We start from the raw sequence: 26431 nt of genomic DNA, 5'->3' as shown, positions 1-26431 counted from the left end.
TTATGAGTTTGGCCTTCATATAAAACAATGTGGAATAGTTTCACAGCTCACGCCACATGCAACACCACAGCATAATGGTGTGTCCGAACGTCATAACCGCACTTTATTGGATATGGTGCGATCTATGATGTATCTTACCGATTTACCACTATCGTTTTGGGGTTATGCATTAGAGACAGTTGCATTCACTTTAAAAGGGCACCATCAAAATCCGTTGAGACGACGCCTTATGAACTGTGGTTTGGCAAGAAACCAAAGTTGTCGTTTCTTAAAGTTCGGGGTTGCGATGCTTAGGTGAAAAAGTTTCAACAAGGTTGAACCCAAATCGTAGAAGTGCGTCTTCATAGAATACCCAAAGGAAACTATTGGGTACACCTTCTATCACAGATCCAAAGGCAATATATTCGTTGCTAAAATGGATCCTTTCTAGAGAAGGAGTTTCTCTCAAAAGAAGTGAGTGGGAGGAAAGTAGAGCTTGATAAGGTAATTGTACCTTCTCCCGAATTGGAAAGTAGTTAATCACAGAAATCAGTTCTAGTGATTCCTACACTAATTAGTGAGGAAGCTAATGATGATGATCATGAAACTTCAGATCAAGTTACTACCGAACCTCGTAGGTCTTCCAGAGTAAGATCCGCACCAGAGTGGTATGGTAATCCTGTTCTGGAAGTCATGTTGCTAGACCATGATGAACCTACAAACTATGAGGAAGCGATGATGAGCCCAGATTCCGCGAAATGGCTTGAGGCCATAAAATCTGAGATAGGATCCATGTATGAGAACAAAGTATGGACTTTGGTTGACTTGCTCGATGATCAGCAAGCCATGTTAAATAAATGGATCTTCAAGAGGAAGATGGACACTGATAGTAGTGTTACTATCTACTAAGCTCGACTTGTTGTGAAACGTTTTCGACAAGTTCAAGGTGTTGAATACGATGAGATTTTCTCACTCGTATCGATGCTTAAGTCTGTCCGAATCATGTTAGCAATTGCCACATTTTATGAAATCTGGCAAATGGATATCAAAACTGTGTTCCTGAATGGATTTCTGGAAGAAGAGTTGTATATGATGCAGCCAGAAGCTTTTGTCGATCTGAAAGGTGCTAAAAAAATGTGCAAGCTCCAGCGATCCATCAATGGACTGGTGTAAGCATCTCGGAGTTGGAATATATGCTTTGGTGAGCTGATCAAAGCATATGGTTTTATACAGACTTTTGGAAAGGCCTGTATTTGCAAGAAAGTGAGTGGGAGCACTACAGCCTTTCTGATAAGTATATGTGAATGACATATTGTTGATCGGAAATAATGTAGAATTTTCTGGAAAGCATAAAGAAGTGTTTGAAAGGAGTTTTTCAAAGAAATACCTCGGTGAAGCTGCTTACACATTGAGCATCAAGATCTATAGAGATAGATCAAGATGCTTGATAAGTTTTTTCAATAAGTACATACCTTGTCAAGATTTTGAAATAGTTCAAAATGGAACAGTCAAAGAAAGAGTTCTTGCCTATGTTGCAAAGGTATGAAATTGAGTAAGACTCAAATCCCGACCACGGCAGAAAATAGAAATAGAATGAAAAGTCATTCCCTATGCCTTAGTCATAGGTTCTATAAAGTATGCTATGCTCTGAGTTTGGCAAAGGAATACAATTTTGATCTAATAGTAGATCACTGGACAGCGGTCAAGAATATCCTTAGTGAGGACTAAGGAGATGTTTCTCGATTATGGAGGTGATAAAAGAGTTCGTCGTAAAAGTTACATCGGTGCAAACTTTTACACTGATCCAGATGACTCTAAGTCTCAATCTGGATACATATTGAAAGTGGGAGCAATCAGCTAGAGTAGCTCCGTGCAGAGCATTGTGGACATAGAATATTTGCAAAATATATACGGCTCTGAATATAACAGACCCGTTGACTAAACTTCTCTCACAAGCAAAACATGATCATACCTTAGTACTCTTTGGGTGTTAATCACATAACGATGTGAACTAGATTATTGACTCTAGTAAAACCTTTGGGTGTTGATCACATGACGATGTGAACTATGGGTATTAATCACATACAGATGTGAATATTGGTGCTAAATCACATGGCGATGTGAACTAGATTATTGACTCTAGTGCAAGTGGGAGACTGAAGGAAATATGCCCTAGAGGCAATAATAAAGTTATTATTTATTTCCTTATATCATGATAAATGTTTATTATTCATGCTAGAATTGTATTAACCGGAAACATAATACATGTGTGAATACATAGACAAACATAGTGTCACTAGTATGCCTCTACTTGGCTAGCTCGTTGAATCAAAGATGGTTAAGTTTCCTAGCCATGGACAAAAGAGTTGTCATTTGATTAACGGGATCACATCATTAGGAGAATGATGTGATTGACTTGACCCATTCCGTTAGCTTAGCACTTGATCGTTTAGTATGTTGCTATTGCTTTCTTCATGACTTATACATGTTCCTGTAACTATGAGATTATGCAACTCCCGTTTACCGGAGGAACACTTTGGGTGCTACCAAACGTCACAACGTAACTGGGTGATTATAAAGGAGTACTACAGGTGTCTCCAAAGGTACATGTTGGGTTGGCGTATTTCGAGATTAGGTTTTGTCACTCCGATTGTCGGAGAGGTATCTCTGGGCCCTCTCGGTAATGCACATCAATTTAAGCCTTGCAAGCAATGTAGCTAATGAGTTAGTTACGGAATGATGCATTACGTAATGAGTAAAGAGACTTGCCGGTAACGAGATTGAACTAGGTATCGGATACCGACGATCGAATCTCGGGCAAGTAACATACCGACGACAAAGGGAACAACGTATGTTGTTATGCGGTTTGACCGATAAAGATCTTCGTAGAATATGTGGGAGCCAATATGAGTATCCAGGTTCCGCTATTGGTTATTGACCGGAGACGTGTCTCGGTCATGTCTACATTGTTCTCGAACCCGTAGGGTCCGCACGCTTAAGGTTTCGATGAGAGTTATATTATGAGTTTATGAGTTTTTATGTACCGAAGGAGTTCGGAGTCCCGGATGAGATCGGGGACATGACGAGGATTCTCAAAATGGTCGAGACGTAAAGATCGATATATTGGGCGACTATATTCGGAGTTCGGAAAAGTTCCGAGTGATTCGGGTATTTTTCGGAGTACCGGAGAGTTACGGGAATTCGCCGGGGAGTATATGGGCCTTATTGGGCCATACGAGAATAGAGGAGAGAGGCCAAAAGGAAGGAGGACTGCGCCCCCCCCCCCCCTCTGGTCCGAATTGGACAAGGGGGGCAGCCCCCTTTTCCTTCTCCCTCTCCTCCTCTTTCCTTCTCCAACAAGGAAAGGAGGAGTCCTACTCCCGGTGGGAGTAGGACTCCCCCCTTGGCGCGCCTCCTCCCTAGGCCGGCCGCCTCCCCCCTTGCTCCTTTATATACGGGGGCAGGGGGGCACCCCATAGACACAACAACAATTGATCCTTGAGATCTATTAGCCGTGTGCGGTGCCCCCCTCCACCATAGTCCTCCTCGATAATATTATAGCGGTGCTTAGGCGAAGCCCTGCAATGGTAGAACATCAAGATCGTCACCACGCCGTCGTGCTGACGGAACTCTCCCTCGACACTCGGCTGGATCGGAGTTCGAGGGACGTCATCGAGCTGAACATGTGCTAGAACTCAGAGGTGTCGTAGTTTCGGTGCTTGATCGGTCGGGCCGTGAAGACATACGACTACATCAACCGCATTGTTCTAACGCTTCCGTTTACGGTCTACAAGGGTATGTAGACAACACTCTCCCCTCTCGTTGCTATGCATCACCATGATCTTGCGTGTGTGTAGGAAATTCTTGAAATTACTATGTTCCCCAACATCAGCCTCCTTCACCGTGAACCCCTCCTCATCAACTTGTTCATCAGGACCTTCATCATCCGAATCCGATGCATAGCCATGGGAATAAGGGATGGAATGGTCCATTATCTCTTGCAAATGATATTTGTCGAGATCACCCACATTTTTGTCATGGAGATCAACTTCATTGTCATCGTCCGCATACTCATCATTCTCCTCTTGCAAAGCTTCATTTTGGTTGTTTGGAAACGGGCTCAATGTTGGCCTCACTTCTTGGGTCAAAAGAGGTTCAACAATTTCATCTCGGTTCAAGGGTGGGGGGCTACTAGCAACCAAAGGGGAGGGGTTCCGATTCAAGTCCAAATGCAAACTTGAATCAACCTTCTTCGTTGCAAATAACTCAAGAGCCTTATCTAGTGATTCGGCCACCGTCTCCTTGTATGCAACCCAACGTTGCTCCGAGTTGACACACATTGTCTTCCAACGGATGTGCATTCCGAAACCAACATTATGCCTTCCCTCCAACTCAACGATATCACTAGGGTCCATCCAATTCAAATCTTTCCTCACTTGTTGCAAGATCTCCGCATAGCTAGGACTACTATCAAACACCATGTCAAGCTCATTTGGGTCCGGTTCAATATTTCCTTTCAAGAAGGCGTATTTGTCCCCATGATGAACAAACACACATGTTCTTCCCATCCCTATAAGCATTCAAACAACACAACGTAACATTTCTTCCATGAGTACTAATCCAAGGATTAACACGAAATGCAAACCCTAACATATATATGAAACAACAACCCTAACCCTAACCCTAGCACCAACATAAGAACACCCATAAGAATAACTCTAACATACTAACAAGCCTAATCATAGGAAATTGGCAAACTAACATCTCACATCTCCATGCAAATCTCTAGATCCATACAAAACTAGGGTTCCCTCAAACTAGCAACAAATGAGCAATTTGTTAACATTACTTGGATCAAAACAAGGGGATTGGAGAAGATTACCTTGAGGGAGGGTTTGAGTTCGAAATCCACGGACAAAATCTTCAAATTTGGAAGATTTGGGGAAGGATTTGAGAGGGAGAGGGGGCAAATCTCGGGTGGGGATGCTTTGGGGGTTGGGGTGTGTGTGTGAGGAGTGGGGGAGGGGGGGCCAGCCAACTAGTAACAGACAGTGCAGTGCCTAAGGGCTAGGCGCTGCACATTACATGTGGGGCACCTAGTTCGGAGGCGCTGCACTGTTGGGTGCGGGCCCAGGGGCTGCCATGGTGGACAGATGTGCAATGCCCCAGAGCTAGGCGCTGCACCATAGGGTGGGGCGCCTGCGTGTCGGGCGCCACTCAAAAAGGTCAGCCGTGTGAATTGGTTTTGTGGGCAGTTCATTCTGTGAATTGATTGCATCCACATGTCAAAATTGTCAAATTTGCCTTGTGAGGGAGGTTGGGAGGAACAACTAAACCAAATCGAATTTGTCATGATTTCTATGTGTTGACCTCGAGCGCAACCCTAGTTCAAGTAGAAGTAGAGGGTAGGTACCTCACACCTGATCACCGGCGAAGCTACGTGTTAGCAAAATAGGCTATGGCCCGCCCATTGTGTAGCAAATATAATGGAAATTGATGTGTAAATTGGGCCATATCCTAGTAAAAACAGTTGTCTTTCTTTGCACTGGCCCGCCCAAGTTTGTTATTTTAGCTCCACCACTGCACCTGGTCAAGAGACAGTTCGTCCCGGAGATCCCCACCCCCACCATACGTGTTTGCTCAACTGATAGCGTGATAAGGTGATGGAAAGCCTCACACGGGAGAGGAAGGTCCTCTATGATCTGCATCATGGTGACCTCATCGTCGATATCTACGCCAAAATAAATGAGAATCAGGAGTTTGTGCCTAAGGCTAGGAAGAGGATGCTCGACGACACCGCAAGTAAGTCATGGGCGTTTGGGTGGGCCAGGGCGTTCAGATGCAGGCGTGGCAGCGGTCCGGACGTCCGCAAAGCCCTCCATGTCTGTCTCCGGTTTGCGGGAGAAAGTGCGTTCGGACCGTGGATTGATACATGCCTGCGTTGGATAGCTTTCGCGGTCCGAACAGCGCAATCCGAACATATGCGGGCAGTTTGAGTCGGCGTTGGAGATGCCCTAACCGATTTTTATATCACTGGGAGTAAAAACGATGTTTCCTATCTATAAAAAAATATTCCAAATTTATAAAAACTACAAAATAGAATAGCAAGTGCTCCAAATTTGTAACACTTGGCCGACTTCCGCAAATAACAATCGCGTTGCGCACGAGCTACCAACCTTCACGAGGAACCTTCCCACGCCACGCCCACATCCCTGCGTCCCACCTAATCGCCGCCAGAGCCCCATGGATGGCTCCTCCAACCCCGCGAGCGTGGACGTCGCTCCGACGCTCATCGTCGTGGCCCATCCTCCTCTCCCGACGCTGCCGTCGCTGCTGCCATGGCCCCCTCCTCGGCACGGCGGGTTTGCAGCCCCATAACCCACCACCATCGTCGGTAAGGATCCGCCGGCGCAGAAGAAGGTCTCCACGACCAATCAATGAGGCGGCAGTGAAGGAAATATGCCCTAGAGGCAATAATAAAGTTATTATTTATTTCCTTATTTCATGATAAATGTTTATTATTCATGCTAGAATTGTATTAACCGGAAACATAATACATGTGTGAATACATAGACAAACATAGTGTCACTAGTATGCCTCTACTTGACTAGCTCGTTAATCAAAGATGGTTGAGTTTCCTAGCCATTGACATGAGTTGTCATTTGATTAACGGGATCACATCATTAGGAGAATGATGTGATTGACTTGACCCATTCCGTTAGCTTAGCACTTGATTGTTTAGTATGTTGCTATTGCTTTCTTCATGACTTATACATGTTCCTATGACTATGAGATTATGCAACTCCCGTTTACCGGAGGAACACTTTGTGTGCTACCAAACGTCACAACGTAACTGGGTGATTATAAAGGTGCTCTACAGGTGTCTCCGAAGGTACTTGTTGGGTTGGTGTATTTCGAGATTAGGATTTGTCACTCCGATTGTCGGAGAGGTATCTCTGGGCCCACTCGGTAATGCACATCACTATAAGCCTTGCAAGCATTGTAACTAATAAGTTAGTTACGGGATGATGTATTACGGAACGAGTAAAGAGACTTGTCGGTAACGAGATTGAACTAGGTATTGAGATACCGACGATCGAATCTTAGGCAACTAACATACCAATGATAAAGGGAACAACGTATGTTGTTATGCGGTTTGACCGATAAAGATCTTCGTAGAATATGTGGGAGCCAATATGAGCATCCAGGTTCCGCTATTGGTTATTGACCGGAGATATGTCTCGGTCATGTCTACATAGTTCTCGAACCAGTAGGGTCCGCACGCTTAAAGTTCAGTGACGATTGTATTATGAGTTTTTGTGTTTTGATGTGCCGAAGGTAGTTCGGAGTCCCGGATGAGATCGGGGACATGACGAGGAGTCTCAAATTGGTCGAGACGTAAAGATCGATATATTGGACGACTATATTCGGACACCGGAAAGATTCCAAGTGATTCGGGTATTTTCGGGGGTACCGAGGAGTTACGGGAATACAAGGAAGAAGAAATGGGCCTCACGGGCCAAGTGGTGGAAGATAGGAGGCAGGGCGCACGCCCCCCTAGCCCAAACCGAATTGGACTAGGGGGCCGGCCCCCCTTTTCCTCCTTTTCCTCCCTCTCCTTCCTTCTCCTTCTCCTCCTTCCTTTCCTCCTCCTAGTAGGAGTAGGAAAGGGGAGTCCTACTCCTACTAGGAGGAGGACTCCTCCTCCTGGCGCGCCCTACAGGGGCCGGCCGGCCTCCCCCCTTGCTCCTTTACGTACGGGGGCAGGGGGCACCCTAGAGGACACAAGTTGATTTGTTGATCTCTCCCAGCCGTGTGCGGTGCCCCCCTCCACCATATTCCACCTCGGTAATATCGTAGCGGTGCTTAGGCGAAGCCGTGCGTCAGTAGCATCATCAACGCCATCATCACGCCGTCGTGCTGACGGAACTCTCCTGCAAAGCTCTGCTGGATCGGAGTTCGTGGGTCGTCATCGAGCTGAACGTGTGCCGAATTCGGAGGTGCCGTACGTTCGGTACTTGGATCGGTCGGATCGTGAAGACATACGACTACATCAACCGTGTTGTCATAACGCTTCGGCTTTCGGTCTACAAGGGTAGGGATGAAAACGGAGCGAAAACGGACGAAACTGGGTGCTACCATATTTGTTTTCATATTTTTTTGCAGAAGCGGAAATGAATACGGAAACCCCGGAAATGAATACGGAAACAAATACTACCGGAAACAGACACGGAGCGAATACAGAGCGGACATGAAAATAGAACGGTGTGTTGACCGGAACTTAAAACCCCCTTGAATCATAGAGAAATACACACAAAAAACAAAGAAATTTAAGAAATTTTTAACATGGCTACATGTTAATATGGTTGTGTTGGTAACATAGGGTAGTATTGTAATAGTACATGACAATTCCGTATTGTGTCTAGTTGAGAATGTGTGTGGAAGTAAAAGTTAGTCCTCAAATGATCCGGTCTGCTCATTGTGTCATTGTGTGTTGTTTGGTAATTGGGCTACAAAGCAGCCATGGGCCTATAGTAGAAACGGAAATTCCATATTCACGGAAACGGAAAGTTCCGTTTCCGCGTCTGTTCCACCGGAGAACACCGTTCCGTTTTTGTTTCCGTTTCCGCATAAAAAATTCCACTTCCATTTCCATTTTGCAAATTTCATTTCTGTTTCCATATTTCCTCTCCGTTTCCATTTTTCCTCCGAAAAAGCGGAAACTTTCCACTCCATTTTCATCCCTACTTGTTACAAGGGTACGTGGACACACTCTCCCCTCTCGTTGCTATGCATCACCATGATCCTGTGTGTGCGTAGGAATTTTTTTGAAATTACTACGTTCCCCAACAGGCAGTGGCACGAACCCTCCGCGACTTCGTCTCGAAGAAGAAGACAAAGGCGGCAGCTGCCATGCCCGCCTGCTTCGTTGCCTACTGCTCCTGCTGCTTTCATGCTTCCTCTCTCACTACCTCCAACCGTGGAGGAGGAACCGTTGATGCCTGATGTCATCGTCCACAACATGTTCGATGAAATATCGGAAAGGTTAAAAATCCCCTTGTTTTCCAGTTGTTTTTTTGTCATGTTGAGATGAATGCAATGATGAGGTGATGTGTGCTTATATTAGATTTTGTGTGTGCATTTATAGTGTTGATGATGATACATTTTTGCAATACACAAAAGCTGCAAATGAAGATTTTGTCTCTCAAGATTTCCCTCCCAAGATAATGAAAGACAATATGACGAGGACAATCTTGATATGGAGGAAGAGAGTTTTCTTGAAAGTCCATGGGAAAGAATAGCAGGCTACAACAACACCTCATCATTTGGAGACCTCCTCCTTAACGCCTCAAGCATCAGTTGGCTAGCTGGCGCCCTCACTACACGCTCGCCGACCGTGACCATTGGCATGCTCGCTCGCCGCTCGATCCTCTCGTTCCTTTGGTCGCTCAACTTGTTTTTTGGAATACCTTGTACTATCACTACCACTAAACAGTCTCAGGAAAATTACTTTTTCTTTTTAAAGTAGAAAATTTTGACATATATTTTTTAAATTGTGTGGATTTGTAAAATAGTTCCCATTAAAAAAAATAAATTTGTAAAAACTTCACTAATTTGGAAAAAATTCACGAATGTTAAACTTGTTTGTGAATTTAAAAACTATTCATGAATTTTTAAACGTTCACAAATTTGAAAAAAAAAGTTCAGGAATTTAAGAAAGTTCACGAAGTTCAAAAAAGTTCACTAATTTTAAAAACATTCTCTAATTTGAAAAAACTTCATGTATTTAAAAACACGAATTTGAAAAAAAAACGTATCTGAAAAAGTTCATGATTTCGCAAAAACAATCGTAGATTTGAATAAAACAAATTCACAAAATTAAAAATGTTTTTCAATTTTAGAAAAGTTCATGAATTCTTAAAAAACCATGCATTTTAAAAAAACAAAATTTGAAAACGTTGATGCAGTATATGATAAAGTTGGCGGATTTTTAGAAGTTCTTCAATTGTGAAAAAATCTTGAGTTTTAAGAATTTTTCAAAAATAGTGAAAATACAAAATAAAAAATACAGAATGAAAAGAAAAATGAACATAAACCGCTGGAAAAATCCATAGAAACAAATGTCGAAAGGAAAACAAACGTGTGTATAAAAGCGCTGCCTTGATGGGCCGACCAACTAATAGGAGGCCTATGTCTGCTAGGGGTGTGCGTCAGTTTGATTTTGCCTATAAGTGGCGCACATGACGCCGAATAAGAATTGAGTAAACTTTGTGGATTGCGTGGCTCATGAACTGGCTAGATGAGCAAGGATAAATTCTCAGTGGTACGAAATAAAAGAAGCAAAAAAATCACGAATATGAAATGTGAATTTGAAAACTATTCATGATTTTTTCTAAAATTTCACAAATTTGAAAAAAAAGGTTCAGGAATTTAAGAAAGTTCACAAAGTTCAAAAAAGTTCACAAATTTTAAAAACATTCTCTAATTTGAAAAAACTTCATTATATAAAAATACACGAATTTTAAAAAAATGTATTTGAAAAAGTACATGATTTTTCAAAAACAATCATAGATTTGAATAAAAAAGCTCAAAAAATTATTACTTTTGAATTTTAGAAAATTTCACGAATTTGAAAAAAAGTTCATGAATTCTAAACAAACCATGCATTTAAAAAAACGAAAATTGCAAATGTTGATGAAGAATATGATAAAGTTGGCGGATTTTAAGAAGTTCATCAATTGTGAAAAAAATCTTGAGTTTGAAGAAATTTTCAAAAATAGTGAAAATAAAAAATAAAAAGTACAAAATGAAAAAAAATGAACATAAACCGGTCGAAAAACCCATAGAAACAAATGTCGAAAGGAAAACAAACTTGTGTGTATAAGTGCTGCCTTGATGGGCCGAACAACTAATAGGAGACCTATGTTCGTTACGGGTGTGCGTCAGTTTGATTTTGCGTATAAGTGGCGCACATGACGCCGAATAAGAATTGGGTAAAGTTTGTGGATTGCGTGGATCATGAGCTAGATGAGCAAGGATTAATTCTCAGTGGTACGGAATAAAAGAAGCGTAGACGGCTTTTCTAAAAAGTGTGGCTAGACCTTAGTCGATTGCGACTTAAGTAAGTCTCAATCAAGTGACACAATGAAAAAGAAAGAAAGAAAAAACTAAAAAAAAATGCACGAATCTCCATGCTACATCTCACGAATATTGCATCGACTTGACATAACCAAGTCTTAGCAACACTGTTCCAAAAAAGATGATTACATGTAAACCAATTACGGGCCGCCTGAAACAAACGCAAGTGTAATATTTTCTAGTTACGTTGTAACCCGATTACATGTTTATTTCCTGAAGCAAAGACGTTCCCCGGCTGCTAGTTTGGGATACTACGTGGTACATGGTGATACTCCGACCGCAGTTGGTCTCGTACGGCATACTAGTTGGGACTTCGGACCAGTGCACGTCACGGCCGTCCGATCTGAAGTTGTCAGTATGCGTCTCCACCGTTGGATCTGAGGTCGAATCGACTTGCGCGCCAAACTACCTCCCTGCCGTGTCGGCCTCGCCCACGCCAATCAGAACCCGATCACGACTCCAGGCCGTGACGAGCAGGCCAGTATATAATCACCAGCCGACACCCAGCAAAAGTCCATCGATCGAAACCAATTACCACCTCGTACGTACGAGTACTCGACGAGACGAAGACGGCGATCTAAGCCGAGCGCCGCGGCAGCCATGGCAGGTCGCGGAGCGGCCGCCGCAGCGGTCGCCTTGGTGCTCCTCGTCATCTTCGCCGCCTCCTCGCCTGCAGCCGCCGCCCACGTCGACGAAGCGGCTGAGCATGGTGCGCGGGGGATGACGCGGCGGACGGAGACGGATGTGCGGGCGATGTTCGACGCGTGGCTGGCACGGCACGGCCGCTCCTACAACGCGCTCGCCGAGTACGTCCGCCGGCTCCGCGCGTTCCGGGACAACCTCGACTTCGTCGACGCCCACAACGCCCGTGCCGCGCAGCGCGGCGGGTTCCGCCTCGGGATGAACCGCTTCGCCGACCTCACCAACGCCGAGTTCCGCGCCGCCTACCTCGGCGCCGGCGCCGCTGGCAGGGCCGGCAACGCCGTGGGCGAGCGCTACAGGTACCATGCCGAGGACGTGCTGCCGGCGTCCGTGGACTGGAGGGAGAAGGGCGCGGTCGCGCCCGTCAAGAACCAGGGCCAGTGCGGCAGCTGCTGGGCGTTCTCCACGGTCGCCGCGGTGGAAGGCGTCAACAAGATCGTCACCGGGGACCTCGTGAAGCTGTCCGAGCAGGAGCTCGTGGACTGCTCGCGCAACGGGCAGAACAGCGGGTGCAACGGCGGCATCATGGACGACGCCTTCGACTTCATCGTCCGGAACGGCGGCATCGACACCGAGGAGGACTATCCCTACACGGCCAAGGAGGGCAGGTGCGACCTCGCCAAGAAGGCCCGCAAGGTCGTGTCCATCGACGGCTTCGAGGACGTGCCCGCCGACGATGAGGCGTCGCTGATGAAGGCCGTGGCGCACCAGCCGGTGAGCGTCGCCATCGAGGCCGGCGGGCGCGAGTTCCAGCTCTACGAGTCCGGGGTATTCACGGGGCGGTGCGGCACGGAGCTTGACCACGCCGTGCTCGCGGTGGGCTACGGCACGGAGGCGGACGGCGGCAAGGACTACTGGCTCGTGCGCAACTCGTGGGGTCCGGGCTGGGGCGAGGGCGGCTACATCCGGATGGAGCGCAACGTGACCGCGCGCGCCGGCAAGTGCGGCATCGCCATGTTCGCGTCCTACCCCGTCAAGAACGGGCCCAACCCAAAGCCGGCACCACCGGCGCCGGAGGAGAAGTGCGAGCGCTACAGTTCGTGTCCGGCGGGGAGCACGTGCTGCTGCACGTACGGCGTGAGGAACGTGTGCCTTGCATGGGGATGCTGCCCGGCCGAGGGCGCCACCTGTTGCAGGGACCGGGCGACCTGCTGCCCGTCGGAGTACCCCGTCTGCAACGCTGGGAAACGAACCTGCGCCAAGAGCAAGGGAAGTCCGTACGCCGTGGATGCGCTGCCCCGGACGCCGGCGAAGCTACAGAGGACGGCGGTCTCAGAGCTTGTTGATTCGATATTTTCGATCTAGGCGGTTTATGTTTACAGCTTTTTGTTCTCATAACGTAGCACTCATTTTTTTTTCCGAGAGTCATTGTAAGTACTCGTATATTATTAGGAGGAGTCATTATTGTTCCAATGGTCATTGTAAATACAGTATAGTTTTAGAACAAGTCATTGTAAAAAAAAAAAGCCATTGTTTTTATATACATTACCTAGTTTTTCTTTTCTTTAATAAGGAGTGGTATATGATCATGGCCATTGTTCCTAATATGATCCACGGTAAGAGATAGAATTGAGGGAGGTGAAACTACAAACCAGGAACTACCTTCATGAACTTTGCTAGCTAGCTGGGCCAGTTCATGAGCAATAGAGTTCGCCACATGAAACTTGTTCAAAAACCACTCTGGCAAAATCTGAAGTCATGAAATAACAACCGTTAAGCACTGTTGCTGCACCTCCTCAATCTATTTTAACCAATTGAACCAGCAAGCAGCAGTCCATCGTTCAGAGCCATAGCTTCTACTGAAACGACATCGCTGATAATTTGGAGTTTTCTAGTCGCAACATTACGTCCGGCCCACTAATCCGCCAGTCCCGGGAGCCCGTTGATCCCATCTTTTGTCCATATGGTCATTACCCAAAAGTTGGTTTGCCAATGATTTATGTATGTGATATGATCATCAAAATTTTGAAATTTGTGCTTATTGATATTCTTGGTGACAAATAACGAATAATAAAGGTACGCAAGGATTGAAATGTTTAAATATTTGGATTATGCTAGATTATGAACTCTGGGATGTGCAAGAGATTTGAATGCGAAATATTCAGACAACAAAAGATTTCTAACCAGTGGAAAGTATCATTCTCATGGTGACAAATTATGAAGTGTGAAATTTTAGAATCTTTGAGCGATATAGACATCCCAAATGTGAAAATATACAAATTGTGTTGCCTTCCTCCAATAGTTGTTATTATTTTCCAAAAAGGTGCTTAAGGTGTAAAAGTAATATTGCCAAATTAAGTTAACCATTTTAGTATCTAATACAAACCGTCCACCATCCACCGTGTGTGACAGATATGTTGTATTTGTTATATGTGGATTTTGTGCAACCGAGGTTTTGCACAAACCTGAAGTTAAGTTGGGTGGCTAGAATGACATGTATGAATATATTTGTATTTGTTGTACGTGGATTTTCTGCAACCGCGGTTTTGCACGAACCTCAAAACTAACTTGGGTGGCTAGAATGGCATGTATGAATATCTTTGTAGGAACAACATTTTAATAACACAACATACATTGTTCAGCTTGTGAATCGCTAGAAAGTTGAGTTTTCTAGAAGATTCATTATCATTATCACATAAATAATGGTATAAATTCCATGCGTGACACATTTAACTACAGCTAAAGCACTCATACAAATTTTTTTCCATCAATTCAAACTGGTGTTGCTAAAATACAAAGGGGAACGACCTTAGTAAGTGTGAGGCCAAACTTATCTTCCATGTCAATTCCATCCCTTTCCATCTCAGCAGGGAGACTCCACTTAAACTGATGTAACAACGAAGCGAGGATCAGATGCACCATCCTAGTTGCCAATGTCATCCCAGGGCAGATCCGACGTCCGGCACCAAAAGGAAGGAGCGCAAAATCAGCACCTCTAAAGTCAATTGTGGAACCCAGCAGGAACCTTTCCGGCATAAATTTCTCAGGTTCATCCCATACATCTTTATCTCGACCTATCGCCCATACGTTTACGAAAATGCGTGAACCTTTCGGTATTGTGTAGCCTGCTATTTTCAGTGCTACCTCAGGTTGGCGTGGCAACAAGAGTGGAGCAGGAGGATGGAGTCGAAAAGTCTCTTTTATGATAGCTTGCATATAGGGCAACCGAACAATGTCAGCCTCTTCAATGTTTCTTGTTGGGCCAATAACTTGTTCAAGCTCATTACAAGCCTTAGCCAATGATGATGGATTTTGGAGAAGCTCGGTCATTGCCCATTCCACTGTGCTAGAGCTTGTGTCACTGCCGGCGGCAAACAAATCCTAACATGCAAAGTCACATCAATATAGTCTGGCAGATGTAGTTATCTAGATACTCTAAACAAGCATCACATAACGTACAATGGATAATTTGCTAATCTGCTATACAACAATGAAAAATTGTTTTGTGGTGCACATAGCAATACTGTATGGATGAATTATATAAGCAATAATTCCAATATTTTCAGCGTTAGATTTGATATTCTTCCCATTGTGTTATAATAGAAGAAGCCATTGTGCATGGACTTATTTTCGTCCGCGTTGGATGAAGTGCAGTCCATGTAAGGGCTGTGGTGGGAATTTGAAATGCGGCAAAATACAATAAGACTTGGTTGAAAGAAAGAAAAAGCATATGAATTTGAGTTTTAGATGATTCTATCCCATGCCTCCAAAAAAAGAGAGAGATGATTCTATCCTTATAAAGGAAAATTCCAACGCTGTTCCTTGTATCTCATGAATAGATGCCATAATTCCTACACAATTCCTAAGCAGAGACTACTCTATAGGGGGTTTAGCGGCAGAGATATGAGCTTTTGAATTTATCAGCGTTCATGTTCTCTGTAGCAAACTTGAAAGTCTATTACTATCTATAGGAATATATATGTTTGTTTCAATCTAAAAATGCAGATCAAACGTATATTGAGTAGATTGATTTGAATGTAGAAGACTATATTACCCTTTTTGACTAAAAGGGGTAACTTCTAATCTCTGCCTTTAATCTGCATCAAAATCTGCAAAACTTTTCTAGGGGGTACTGAAGCAAAGTTCTTAGATACTCCATCATTTGTTTGATTTGATCCTCGGCCTGCTCCATCGCCATGGCTAGCCATGTGAATTTCTATCTCTCTATTTTGTTGCAAACTGAAACATCAACTGCAATTGCAAAACAGAAAACAAAAACAAGTTGTGGAGGTTACCCTGAAAAGTGAGCGTAGCGTCTGGCGGTCGAGCAGGTCCTTGCCATCCTCATGCGCCGCCACGTCGAGCAGCACGTCGAGAAAATCGTTCTTCCTGGGCTGGCCGGCGTCGCGGCCGCGTAGCCGCTCGTCCATCTCGGCGTCGAAAACCACGTGTAGGCGGGAGAACAGCCTCTCCAGCCGCCGGCGTGTGCCCTGCAGGTCGGCCGGCGCGAGCACCGGGAAGAAGTCCGAGACGTTCGGGGCCCCCACGGTCTCCATGATCCCCGTCACCACCTCCTGGAACTCTCCGGAGCGGTTGTCGTCGTCGAGGCTCGTGAGGTCGTGGGAGAAGATGGTGCGGGAGAGCAGGTTCAGGCTGGTCGTGAAGGCGACGCGCCCCACGTTCACCGGCTTGCCGTCGCTCGCCAGCCGCGCGACGTGGTCCATGAGCTCGCCCACCTTCTCTCTCCGGAGGTGGTGGAGCACGTCGAGGCGGTGCGGCGCGAAGAGCTCCGTGGCCATCATCTTGCGGAGCGCGCGCCACCGCGGCGCCGGGGGCAGCCAGGGCACGGACCCCGCCGCGTGCATGCTGGTGGCGTCGGGCACGGACCGGGTGGCGAACGTGGCGTCGTGCCGCTGCAGGATCTCCCGGGCCATGGCGGGGGAGGAGGCGACCACCGTGGTGACCGAGCCGAGGCGGAGGGACATGAGCGGGGCGCAGTGGGTTCTGGACAGCCGGGCGAGGGAGCGGTGCGGCTTGTCGCCGAGGAGGTGGAGGCTGCCGATGAGCGGCAGCGGGCGCGGGCCCGGCGGGAGGCCGGAGCGCGCGTGGGTGAGGAGGTTGAGGAGGTACACGGAGAGGAAGGAGACGGCGAGCCATGCTAGCCACGGCACAAGCACCGCCACGGCCACCATTATTGCTTCCTTTCCCTTGTGCAACTCGGCCGGCGAGTCTCTGATAAAACTGCTAGCTAGTCAGTCACGCAACGCTATTTATGCTGCTCCATCAGGATCTTGGTGTGGACTGGGGAGCTGGGAGTGGAGAACAATCTAGTCTACTCCCTCCGTCTAGGTGAGTAAGTCATTTTAAGTTGTGCATCGTGACCAAGGAGGGAAAAACAAGAAAACTTAATGTTCATTTGCTAATTAATAGCATTGCATGCAATGAACTAACCACTGCATGTCGTGTTTGGTAGTCTCAAGTCATTAAAAGCATGCACACCTTACTTCTCTTATTGGTCGATATGTCAAGAAACAAGAAACGAGGTAGAATTTAATACACCGCGCCTAAGTATTTTGGGATTATTTGGTTTTCGTAAGATGACTTACACACCTAGACGAAGGGAGTAGATGGTTGGTGACTCCCATTTACGAGTAATAATTAGCATCGAGCAGCCGAGGAGTTGGTTGGTGATGCAGAACATTTTTTCTGGCGAGGCGAGCTGAGAACCATTAGACTATCCACAACGAAAATAACATAGATGGTAACATCATATTCCCTTCATCAGAAAATATTTGTAAAAGAAATGAATGTATCTAGACATATTTTAGTTTTAAATACATTCTTTTTTATTCATTTCCGCGAAAAATAATTCTAGAAGGAGGGAGTACATATTTAGACAAAATGAAAAAAACATTAACTGAAATCAATGAGAAGATGTACCACATATGTTACCACGCGGGAAATTAATGTACATGCTCTATCTCTGGTCCCGCCATGCATCTATGACATGTACTTTAACTGCCAACCTCCGGTCGTACACTCCATTTACTACTCACGCGGTTACGTTTCTTCTTGAGCACACTAAACTCCCGCCGCAATCATTTATTAGCAGTTTAGTAGGAGTACTACATTCTTCTATCACTAATCAACTAACACTGGATGCCCTATACTCCCCATAAAAAATCAGAGTCATCTAAAAGAAGAACAATACTTGGATTGATATGCCTTAATAGATAACATGGCTTAGAACTTACCCGTGTTTGGTTTATCTGGGAGACAAACCCGCTCAAAGGATCTTAACTCGTGTTTGTGTAAGCATCAGCTTCTCACTTAACAGGTTTTCCTTTGAAAAGAAAATTATTGCAAGCGCAGGTGACATTTATTGAGAACCAACTCGTGTAGTACTTGTGATGCTAAGAGGCCTAATAAACCCAGAGGAAGAGAGTATCTATTACATTACAGGCACAATGAATTTGCTAGTTACAGATACATGATACATAGGAACTCAATGACACAGATTCAAGGTGCGAGGTCGCCGAGAGCCATTCGTCCGCCTCCTATATGCATGTTAGTATTCTAAGTTACTCGCCATTGCGGCTAGTCTTAGCACATTAACCTTGGTGACGAGGAAGAACAAGGAGACGAGGAGCCATGCTAGCCAGGGCACAAGCACCGCCAGGGCCACCGTTATTGCTTCCTTTCCCTGCTGCAACTGGCCGGCGGCACTGGACAGGCGTCTCTATTTATTCTGGCTCCATCTTGGACTTGGTATAGTGAAGCCTGAGGGAGGAATGAAGACCAAATCTACTCCTAGATGGGATTTTGCATCGAGGAAAACCTGCAGCCGACGTGTTGCTAGATAAGGTGACGTACCACCTTATCCAATCTACTCTTTTTCACACGATGATGCACCACATAAGATTACTGCAACGCCGTTGTTGGCGGCTGGAAGATTTTGCTGGAGCGTGGCAAAGTCCACATTTGTAGATTTGAACAACGTACGTACGTACACGTACTCCTCTCGATTGTTCAGAATCTATGACCATAACGTACGGGAGAGAGAAAAACAACATTATCCTTGGACCCTGGATATCACGTCACAATCTTTGGATCTTGCGAGCTCGATCGATCGGTAGATATGTCGGCATGCATAAAAATATATTGTATTTTTTTGAGGGGCATAAAAGTGGATTGTTTATTCTGTGGTGCTGCCGACCGCCTGCCGTGGCCAAATGAAGTTGCATTAGCTGGGAATAAAATATGGGATAGAATCCAGCTACATCTGGATCGGACTCTTGTAGTGTGCAGCCCTGTGATTTATGAATGCCACATGTCATTCATCAGGGCGGGTCTCACCTGATTTATATGAGACCTGGTCTCATATAATTTTTTTCCCTGTAGAACGGTCGCCCAACCGGCTCCACCTGCATCCGGTGGTGCAACTGCAAGCCGGCGCTCTTCCGTTGAATTTGTGATGCCCACCAGCCCTCACCGTCTCACGCACGCAAAGTCTTTTCCGGCTTCTTCCTTGGCCTTTACTCTCTCCCGATAAGCCTGAAAAAACAAACAAAACTCTCCCGGTAAGGTCCATATAGTACGACTTTCTCAAAATTGCATAAACAGCTCAACCACCCCGCCATGTAGGAGAAGATGGCTCTTCTTGTAAACCTTTCCCTAAAAGTAGGGAGAGGCAACCACAAAGATTTCACATCGCCTCCATGCCATCCGGCGAGCCGAGAACCCGATGACGACCCACGTCACCACCGCCAACAGCCTGCTTCCCAGCATGCCTAGCCCCACCGTCCGGTCTGTCCCTCAGTGCCACCCTGGCCGCCTCGCTAGACCTCTCCCGACCGGCCATCGCTTCCTCTCCTCCAGAAGGTAGTCGATGAATTTCTCATCCAATTTTTTTCAATATCTCGAAGAACTATCGTTGAGATTGTGTGTGCTTGCATTGCAGGTGAATTCTCTTGTTGGCTTGTTTATCGACGACTCATCGTCAGATATATAACAAAATCCAGTATGATATTCAGATTCAGTCCGTGAACAAGCTGAATGCAGCTCCGCGTCACAATATGCAGCCGTGAATAACACAAATTATATTCCCTCCATTTTAAAATTCTTGTCTTAGATTTGCCTAGATACGGATATATCAAATACTAAAACATGACTTGATACACCCGTATTTAGACAAATCTAAGACAAAAAAATTTGGGACGGAGGAAGTACACATTAATGAACTTCTTATGTCGCCTGCGCTTTTTATAAACCGATTCAGATAGTTTAGTTGCCTCACGATGCTGGACAATCATGAAGGGAAGTCATGCTTACAATAGTGTTGATCATAACGTCGTGTATGCTGGACTATGCTACATGCTATTCGTTGTTGCAGCATCAACATACGTGAGAATTTTCTCTTGCTAGCTATGACGATTCATTTCATGACAAAGGTGGCAGTGGTCCTATTGATTAGCTTTATTCAGGGCTGTCTCCAGAAATTTGGGGCCCCAATGCGAAATGGAAAAAGGGCCCTCAAATTTAAAGACTTACTATAACTAAAGAATCAATATAACTTGAGCATGTAACTGAATAACTATTTGAATCCAAGTCGGGTCGCTAGCGAATACAAGCGCAGAGTGCTCCCTGCTCCAATGCCCGACTTCATGCCAATGGCGATTGGTTGCATCGGGCATTCCTCAGGCGTTGGCTAGCGGATCGCACATCCTATGACCTATCAGAGTTCTGACTGTCAGTTTCTATAGAATATCAGTTTTTTTATCATATAAGCATTCTCACGAACACCTTGCAAGCTAAGTCAATTCATTCCACCTTATATACTCACAATATACACTGCAAAGCAAGTACTCATCATAATTCACAAACACAACATGCATTGGAAGCATAAATAATCTCAGTATATACAGAAATTGCACAATCATGGAAGGAAAAAATAAGAAGAAAGAAAGAAAGAAAGGAGCAGTAGGGACCGAGGGAGGGAGGAGGGAGGAGGGAGGAGGGAATCGGGTTACCTGGTTGGGCAACGGGAAGTCAGCCCATAATTACCGCTCGGGACGATCACACAGAGGGGAAGCTGGGTTGGATCCGAGGAGTTCAAGGCGCGGGGCAGGAGGGGAGCTGGGACAGGGCGGGGAAGATGGGGACAAGCCGGTGGAGAGAAGAATGGAGGAGGCCGTCACGGGCACGGCTGGCTGGGATGAGCGCTGGAGTGGCAAGACGGAAGCCGCAACCCTAGGCGCCCTCGTTCTCCTGATTCTGGCGTGAAGGGAGATGGGCGCTGCCTTGCTGGAGATAAAAGGCAAACTTGTACGCTCCTAGTTTCTTTTGTTTTATATATCGATTGGAACTGGTTTTTCACGGTTTTGCCTCTCGATCAGGGGCCCCGTGATTTCGGGGGCCCTGTGCGGTCTAACCGTTCGCACATGCTCGTCGACGGGCCTGGCTTTATTATATAGAAGTTGCCCTCCTAAGTTCCGGGAGAGAAAAACTTGGACGTTCGGTGCAGGCTATTGATTATTGATCGGAGAGGAGTCTGGGTCATGTCTGCATGTTCCCAACCCCGTAGGGTCACACGCTTAACATTCGGTAGCGCTAGGGAAGTATTGAGATATTAATAGTGGAAAGTCCGAAGGTTGTTCGGAGTCCCGGATGGGACCCGGGACATCACAAGGAGCTCAGGAATAGTCCGGACGTAAAGATTCATATATGAAAAGTTGTTATCTGGGTTCTGGAAAAAGTTCGAGTTTTTTCGGTATTGTAGTGGGAAAGTTCTAGAAGGTTCCAGATTGGGGACCACCGGCATGGGGGGCCCACATGAACATGGGTAGTGATTAAAGTCCCCACAACCCTATTCTAGGCACACCAAGATCCTCCCTTAAAAGGAATAGTATCATATCCCGAAGGGATAAGATCATAATGCCTAAAAAGGGGGATAGCGATCGGTGGGGAAGGAATGGAGGGATTTCCTTCCTCCCTATTTGACCAACGACCCTAGGGCCTTGGAGGGTAAGCCACCATCCCCCTCCACGCCTATATAAAGGTGGGGAGGCGTTGGGGGTAGCCCCCCTTCGACCCTTGCCCGCTACCTCTCCCAACTCCTCCCACGCTTCACCGGTACGCGCTTGGCGAAGCCCTGACGGAATTCCGCTGCCACCACCACAACTACGCCGTCGTGTTGGTCCCGATCTCATCTACCTCCTCTCCCTCGCTTGCCGGATCAAGGAGACGATGTTGTCGAGTTGTACGTGTGCTAAACTCGGAGGTGCCGTCCGTTTCACACTAGATCGAATTGGATCGCGATAGGATCGTGAAGAGTACAACTACGTCAACCGCGTTACGACGCTAACGCTTTTGGTCTACAACGGTATGTAGACACACTCCCCTCTGGTAGCTATGTATCTCCTAGATTGGATCTTGGGTGTTTCGTAGGAATTTTTTTGATTTTCATGCAACTTTCCCAATCAAAACCTTGGTTCTTAACTGAGGAAAATACTATATGTATGCTACTATACTACATCAACCTTTCTCTTTGAGAACATCCCAACGCCTATCACAAGAAGCAGAATAATTTCTGGCGTCGTTGTCGTGGTGGTTCACCAAACAAATACAGGTTCCTTCATACACATTTATCATTTACTTGTTTTACTTTCCTTTGCTATTTATTTTATTTGGCTTCTCTTTTTCATCTCCTTCTAATTCTCTAAAAGAATTAAAGTACCAAATACCTTGTGTGCTATCTTTGCTTGAATTGCTACCATGTCTACTCAAGAAAATACACATGTAATCGATACTATCAAGCATACCGGGAAAGCCATTTGATGCACCCATCTCAAGAAGTCCTGTAGTGTCCTCGCATTTGGAGCTCTGAGATATTCTTCTCCAAAGATCTGAAGCTCAGACTTCGCAAATTTCGTCCAACTCTGTATGCAACTGCTCTTTGTCATTCCAATCCAGTTATTAATAGAATTAGCTGGATAACCATATGCATGCATGCCACCTCCGCTGCAACCTTCTTCAAAACGCAGAGACCTTGTTGGCTAAACTTGCATTTCTTGTATGCACAATGTGCGAGAAATGGTCGTCCACGGCATGAGCAATGCGCAAGAACAATTACTTGACATTCAGATGGAAGTTTTATGCCCGAACACCAATTCTCTCCAAGATAGTCATTCATAAACTTGTCATGACCGGCTTGCTTGTGTCGTCAGAGTATGATATTCCTAGGCACTGACCCTCCCCCCGCCTTGGCTTATTGTTTGGCATTATTGTGTCTACACATAAAAGCAAGCCCCATATCAAGTTTGTCATCCTCATCCGACGATGAGTCATCGAAAACAAGCCACCAAGAGAACTTATCCGTAATGCAAGGACACATAATTTCAACAACAATTCTTCGTGCATTGGAAAAAATGGATGAGGAAATTCATCGAATACCTTGTGGGCCAGAGGAAGCAATGTCCCGTCGGGGGGCGGCCAGGGTGGCACCGTGTTGGAGTTGTGTCGAATATAGTGTACAAGATAGGTTACAGTTGGACTTGTAGTTGTATTGTGTTTAGATAGGATATGGAGTCGTGTCCTAGTAGGACACTTGTATCCTAGGCGTCTCTTATATAGCGGGGGTAGACACACGATGTAACCTATGCCAACATAATAGCACGGGCACGCGGGGGAGCCGCCGGCGTGTGCCGGCGCCTGGGCGGACGGGGTGCGGTATTGTGACGGTGTCATGGGGGGGAGCGCCCGTAGTCAGGCCCCGGGGATGTAGCCATATCGGTGAACCTCGTTAACAAATCTCGGTGTCGTGCCTCGTGTGATTGCTTGGTCCTCGATAGATCGACGGAGCACCTCGGATTTATTCTAACAAGTGGTATCATGAGCAAGGTTCGAGAGGCTACGGGTTATTGATCTAGAGGTGATGAGCTGGGATGTTGCAGAAAAATCGTTTGATCTATGATAAAGTCAAGAAGATCGATGTGATTTGGAAGCGTATCAGCGAGATCAGAAAAAGTAATCTGCGTGCAAGCGGCGGAGGCGGAATCGTGCAGCGGCAGGAGTCTTGCGTCTCAATCGGAACGGCGGCACTTTGAAGGGCGCTTGCGCGTGGCTCTGGCCGATCCGGACCGAGCAGACAGCGCCAGGTGGGCCTCTAGTCCAAGGCGTAGGCTCAGGCAGCGGTTGGTTTGTACGGGTGCGTACGGACGCAGCAAAGGCCAAGGCGTGGCCGTCTTTTCAGGAAAAAAGGGCAAGGGCAAGGCATGGCTGCTCAAGTGCAAGGGGGTTCCGAGGAGCAGCTTGACGTGAAGACGGACGGGGCTGCTGCATGCATGGTGTACAAGGAGGCCTCACGTAGTAAGGCAGCTGAAGCTGCTCATGTGGTGGTACCAAGTTGTGCAGATCCAAGGATACCGCGAGATTTGTTTGTGAAAAAAAAGTGCAGTTCTTGTGCGTGCATGGAGGAGCTATTAGTGGACCAAGACAAGAGAAGGGAATTGTGCGCAGGGATCACTCGGTCTGGTTTTGCATGAAAATTTCTCTTGTGGGTCATGTTTGCTAAGAGTGCTTGGTGCGTGTACGTTAAGGACGACAACACGCGCATAAGGCTTGGAGGAGCCTGAAGTGCGGCGTGGCAGGATCATGCATACACAGGGCGTCAAGGCAATGCACAGACGTGCGAGGCGGACACGATGCAGGGTGGAGCATGACTGCAGTTGGATAATTTTCAGCTGGGTCGGACTGGATTGTCTGACTGATCGACGGGGATGTCGGTCAAAGCAGAAGACGGTGGTGATTTCAGCGACGACGACATAGGAGCGTGATGCTGATGGTGGCCGACTTCTGGGGCGTGGAAACACGTGGTGCGGGCCTGGGGGCTTGTGCGGCTTCGACGAGACTATGACGCAGGGTTGATTCAAGGTGGTGTACACACGGAGCTTGAAGTCAACGGGGCGTGAGGGTGGACTGATTATCTACCATGAGTCATGTTGAAGGTGGAGCTGGAGTCTAGCGAAAGACTTCACTCTGTGCTGATGGAGGGGCTACGGCGTAAATGCATGGAGAGTCGAAGCCTATTTCAGCGGGATAGCGAGAGACACGTGGTTTCAGATTGGGTACCAGTGGTCTGATGGAGACGTGATACTCGGCATCGGTCGGTGATGATCGGTGGTTCTCTGCAGTGGGGGTTGAGTGGTGTGGGTTCGCGACCTTGGGAGACTCGACCAGAACAGCAGAGGCTCGACGCGATGATAGCGGCGAGGCATGCGGTAAGCACGGGACACAGCGGCAGGCCAAGGCACTAGCGGTCAGACGTGTGGTCAGACAAATTGTGCAGGGGGTGCTGAGCAGTGTTGACGAGTACCGGATTCAAGTTGGTGACTGGGTCTATCGGTGCCGGAAGATGGACATGAGTTGACCATGGAGAATCTGAGAAAGTGGCGGAAAGTCTGATATTGTCAAAAGCCGAGAGACTACACAGCCGTATATTCTGTGGTGTTCGGTGCACATGGCAAAGTGCGGATGATAAGTACAGAAGAAGGCGGAGTGCTATAGCTATGGGACATGTCAAAGACTATCCGAAAAAAGGATGAGACAACTGTGAATTTGACTTAGGGTGACATAGGGCGACAGTGAAATTCCTTCAAGTTTCAGACAGACGGTTAAGAACGAGCGGTGATGTTGAGTTCAGGTAACTCTTATATGTAGCTTTCAATATGTGAGTTGTTCATTTTCACGCAGATAAGTTATCAGTGTGTGATGGTATTGAACGGATTCTCCGGAAGTTGGGAGCACAAAGTAGAGTAATGAGGAACTTAATTTTGCTCGAGTTTTGACTGTGAAGAAGACGAGAAGGGACTATAGTTGCAGGTGGAGTCACATGGAGTCTGGGAGTAGCAGCGGTGCTCATGGTGTATCTCAAGTCCAATGTACATGGAGGTTCGATGCACGGATGAATCCAAGGTGGTGGAGAATATTCGCCAAGGTGGAGTTTGTTGGAGTTGTGTCGAATATAGTGTACAAGATAGGTTACAGTTGGACTTGTAGTTGTATTGTGTTTAGATAGGATATGGAGTCGTGTCCTAATAGGACACTTGTATCCTAGGCGTCTCTTATATAGCGGGGGTAGACACACGATGTAACCTATGCCAACATAATAGCACGGGCACGCGGGGGAGCCGCCGGCGTGTGCCGGCGCCTGGGCGGCCGGGGTGCGGTATTGTGACGGTGTCATGGGGAGGAGCGTCCGTAGTCAGGCCCCAGGGATGTAGCCATATCGGTGAACCTCATTAACAAATCTCGATGTCGTGCCTCGTGTGATTACTTGGTCCTTGATAGATCGACGGAGCACCTCGGATTTATTCTAACACACCGCGAGGCAGACCAGACGGTTACGGTTGGGCAAGGCGCGCCGGGCACCAGGTTGTTGGCGGTGGTGATGTGGGTCGCTATCGGGTTCTCGGCTCGCCGGCTGGTATGGAGGTTACGTGAAATCTTAGCAGTTTCCCCTCGTTACTTTTAGGGAAAGGTTAATGAGAAGAGCCATCTTCTTCTAGATGGCAGGGTGGTTGGGTTGTTTACGCGATTTAGAAAAGTATATTTACACTGACCCGTTGGATATGAGAAAGAGTACTTGTTGGACATGCTCTTAGAGCATGTAAGA

General features: G+C 46.6%; 2 protein-coding genes across 2 annotated transcripts; one reads left to right on the top strand and one right to left on the bottom strand.

Moving 5' to 3' along the window:
• The first annotated feature begins 11718 nt into the window (after positions 1 to 11718).
• Positions 11719 to 13229, top strand: LOC119366294 (cysteine protease 1-like). The gene has a single exon (XM_037632001.1). It carries the CDS (start codon positions 11719 to 11721, stop codon positions 13123 to 13125), a length of 1407 nt encoding a protein of 468 aa, XP_037487898.1. The 3' UTR covers positions 13126 to 13229.
• A 1219-nt stretch (positions 13230 to 14448) lies between these two features.
• LOC119366293 (geraniol 8-hydroxylase-like) lies at positions 14449 to 16981 on the bottom strand. Its single transcript, XM_037632000.1, has 2 exons — positions 16056 to 16981; positions 14449 to 15141 (listed from the first exon to the last, which is right to left on the bottom strand). Exons 1-2 carry the CDS (start codon positions 16950 to 16952, stop codon positions 14533 to 14535), a joined length of 1506 nt encoding a protein of 501 aa, XP_037487897.1. The 5' UTR covers positions 16953 to 16981; the 3' UTR covers positions 14449 to 14532.
• Between the last annotated feature and the right edge of the window lie 9450 nt (positions 16982 to 26431).

Source organism: Triticum dicoccoides, chromosome 2B (assembly GCF_002162155.2).
Source record: "Triticum dicoccoides isolate Atlit2015 ecotype Zavitan chromosome 2B, WEW_v2.0, whole genome shotgun sequence".
Lineage (NCBI taxonomy): Eukaryota > Viridiplantae > Streptophyta > Magnoliopsida > Poales > Poaceae > Triticum > Triticum dicoccoides.
The sequence above is the reverse complement of the archived record's forward strand: the minus strand, read 5'-3'. Positions and strand labels throughout refer to the sequence as shown.